The 3930-nt window shown below is 33.8% G+C and overlaps 1 protein-coding gene across 1 annotated transcript in view; it reads right to left on the reverse strand.

Annotated features, from left to right (window-relative positions):
- LOC102679599 (putative fatty acyl-CoA reductase CG5065) overlaps positions 1-3930 on the reverse strand; it is a 10628-nt gene that overhangs the window by 3791 nt on the left and 2907 nt on the right. Inside the window, exons 3-4 of the mRNA XM_031513906.1 lie at positions 3664-3930; positions 755-982 (exon numbers count right to left, since the gene is read on the reverse strand). The exon at positions 3664-3930 is cut by the window's right edge and continues 5 nt beyond it. Of these exons, the coding sequence (XP_031369766.1) occupies positions 755-982; positions 3664-3930 (495 nt within the window). The remainder of the gene's footprint in view (positions 1-754; positions 983-3663) is intronic.

The following is a 3930-nucleotide window of genomic DNA, read 5'->3' on the forward strand; positions in this document are numbered from 1 at the left end:
AGGCAGTTGAGGAAAGAAGGCGAAAAGGAAAACAGTGGAAAGGAAACTCGTTTCCCCTCGCGGGGGAAACTTGCGAACTCGTACTCTGATTGCTTTTAAAAATCGCGAGTTTGCCCCGGCAACGAGGAAACTTTCCGAAAATCTTGACAGCTTTCATTGAAATGCGTTTCTTTACCCGGGCCACCGGCGTGATTCCAACTTTTCTTCCCATTCTTCCGAATGCACAGAGGAAACTGTGCACAACCTGACCGAGTTTGCATGATCCTCTACACGTTCTTTTTACGTGTATATATTACGTACGTATATATATTGGCTCTGTTCGATTTGATTCGTGTAAATAAGGAAATATCGTTACGAACAGATCGTGTATATTCATGCGAATATTAAAATTTGTATACACGAGATACTTATCGTGACGTGTAAATCGTAAAATTTATACGATTAAATATACGCGATTCATAGTTATAATATATATATATGATTTCTCAGTTGAGCTTTCAAGATAATGTATATTTCGTATAAATGCATAAATTTTTAATTGTAAATAAATATATAAAAAAATATTAAAAATTTTTCGCTCTTTAAATCGGATACTATACGATTATTTATCAATTTTTTTTTTGGCTATTATTATAGAAGAATCTTTCAAAACCACGTCTGTCAATTTAACGTACGAATATGTTTGATAAACGTGCCTTTTCAGAACGATAATCTCGAGAAATTGTAGATATCGTATATTTCCAGCTCGTTATACCTTTTCTTTGCTCCGACTAGTCCGAGAATCGTGTCGCAAAGTGTGGATGGCAACCATTCAAAAAGCGCCACCAAAGCCCAATGTAGCGTTACTATAGATGTCATACCACGGAAGCCGAAAGTCGGATATGTAAACTTTCGGTTGGCTCGCCGAGATTTCTTAATCAGGTCACTCCATGTGCATCCTATCGGGATCGCGTTGTATATCACTGGACCTTGTACATTTTTTCTATGACAATCAAAAGAAATATTATTAATTCTATTAAATTCTATTATTAATTCTATTCTTAATTATTTAATCAATTCTACTTTTATCATTCATACAAGTATTCTATTATAGTTACAAAAAATTAATTTTTTTTATTTAAAATTTCTTTTTAATAAAAATATAAGTATAAAATAATTTTTTTTAACGAAATATTACTTTAAAGGAAGAAAGTGAGAAACTCAGAATTTCAGTTTTTCCATTTTTTAAATATAACTTTGTAATGGTATGATAAAATAAAATTTTAAATCGTTAATTTTTAATGAAAAATATTCCCGATAAAATCTTATCTAAAATTGAAAAAAATACAAAAATATTGCTTCATATAAAACCCATTATACTCTATACACATATGAAGTTTTAACAAAAAATTGATAAGACGAATGCTTTTGCTAATGTATATATATTCTTATTTATTAGATAAAATGTGATAAAATGTATTAAAAAGAAATAGATAGGTAAATAGATGTAATAAACAATGGCAAAGTTTAAGGATGCATTATATCGCGAAATATAATTTAACCTCAATTCCGTCAACGATCCACTTCGATACCAACGTTCAATCTGAATCCGTTTGACGTCATTCCAGTCTGTGAGGTTCAAAGCATTTTCCAGGATAAGATTAAAGGAAATAACTTCTCCTGTACCCTCGTAAACCCGACATACTGATTATAATATATATATATACACCATATAAATATAGACCCTCAAAACTTTACAACTTTGACCAACATAACCATTTTTATTAAAATCTGGCTTGATTGCCATCTTTCAAAAATATCTTGCCCGTCATTTGCTTTTTTTCATCTTTCACTTAAATCAAATCCTCGTCCCGAGCCATTGTATAGACTAAATAATATTTTGTATATCGAACTTGTGTTCGAACTTACCTTATATCTCAACAGCTCTTCAGAAGATGAAATATCTGTTCAATATAATATCGATCTTTGGAATAATTGTAAAAAACACGAATCATGTTCCGTATAACGATCAAACACGAGAAAATTATTAAAAGATTTTCTGGTTAAATAGAACGAATGCTTTTTACAGCTGAATTCTGACTTATTTAAATTATATGTTGATTTATTCGCGTTTTATATACACAAGTGAAGAAAAATAAAGAAAGATGAATGTTAAAACGCTAGAAGTTTGTGAAAATCCGATGCTCGAGAAGAGCATCGGGTCGAATCGGCTCAAGTCGAGTGAATTCGACTTCGGTCGGATAAACTCGGCTAAAATCGGATCCCTAAAGTATCTCATAGTTCGAGAACATCTCGAGAATTTCGGTATTCTTGAAAATGTCAGGATTCTCCAGAATTTTGAAGACATTGAATAATATATTGGAATTATTTATTCACAAATTAAAATAAAAATTTTGAAATTTTCAAGCATTTCAATTTTCACATGGCAATTTCGACTCAATCCGAAATTTGCGAGTTTTTACACATCTCTATAAAGTATTGACTAACAACTACATTCTTCGATATCTAAAATATACTCAATTTCGAATGATCATCACTGGAAGTCGTCCAAATTGCTGATTAATATATCGATAGTAGATGATATTTTTCTATATTTGCGTCGAATATCACTGGTAAGCTCATAAACACGCTTCATACATCATTAGTCGCAAAATTGTGTCGTGGCAACTAGATAATCCGCGAATATCTACTCATTTCGACGCATGTATAATTCCTGGCCATTTAAATATTAGATTTACGCGAATATAGATATTTAAACCGGTAAATCGTCATAATACGAATTTCCTCTGGTATTACTCGATACACCAAACATTGGCCGCGTAAACCAGCTCTGCTTGCTTTTTATCCCGCTCAAAAGAGATTTGAATGTTCTTTTGAAACGAAACCGCCGTTCATTTCGCGTAAACTTTAATCGCTTACATTTTATAGCTCCACCACCGAAAAAGGCAACAGGCTATGGATCCACACAGTCGCGGTTTACGCGCACTGCGGTTCGATTGTTTCTCGTGTTATTACATTGGCTTATTGGATACCGTTTACTGTGTTTTGTTTTTCCCAAAGCTGTGCAAATTTAAATTTCCCTTTTACATATCGTTTTTATACATCATTCTATTTTCCTTTTTTGTTACTTTTTTTAATTCTATTTCAATTTTTCTTGTTGCTAACTTTCAATTTCTTTGACAATAAAAAGAGAAATTATTAAATTATCTTGTAGTTTAAAGTAAATCAAGAAAACGGACGCCTTCGTTATTCGATATTCATTCACGTGTAATTAACCGCAAGTTTAATGTCCGTAAAGCTTCTTCAATCAATGCTACACGGCGAGAAATTAGAATATCGGATAATTTGTTTGCATTCATATTCGATATAAGTTAATTCCATAATATTATCTAGCAAATAAAAATAAAAAAAAATTTCTCATTTCTTCTAAATATTTTGTACCCTTTTACTATCATTCAGATTTTTCCTGGCAATCCTAATCACAATCCTTATCAATAGAATAAAACACTCAATCGGCCACAGCACAAAGATAATTTTTCTTCTGTAAACCATAAATCTAATCAATTCCTATTCACGCATACATACGTCCAAAGATATCCAACACCGTTTCATCAAATCAGAGCGACTAAAAGCGACAAGATAGAGTAAGGAAAGAGTACTCACGAGGTGGCTCGTTCCCAAGCAACAGTAATCAAGGTGTTGACCGCCAGATCGATCGGAATAATTTCCGCTTGAAGTTTTGAATTGCCGAGGACGTGGCCCGCTCCCGCTATCAAAGCTGTCGATCCTTTCAGTGCGTCCACGAATCCGGGCATGGGCTCGCGGAGTGCAGGCCCGACCAACGGAACCTGCACCAATGCCACGGGTCCCCCCTCGTCTTCGCCCCCTTCCTTCCCCGCCTCGACCACTCGGCCGTCTCTCGCCCGCTCA

Source organism: Apis dorsata, unplaced genomic scaffold, assembly GCF_000469605.1.
Source record: "Apis dorsata unplaced genomic scaffold, Apis dorsata 1.3 scaffold_796, whole genome shotgun sequence".
In the NCBI taxonomy this organism is placed as follows: domain Eukaryota; kingdom Metazoa; phylum Arthropoda; class Insecta; order Hymenoptera; family Apidae; genus Apis; species Apis dorsata.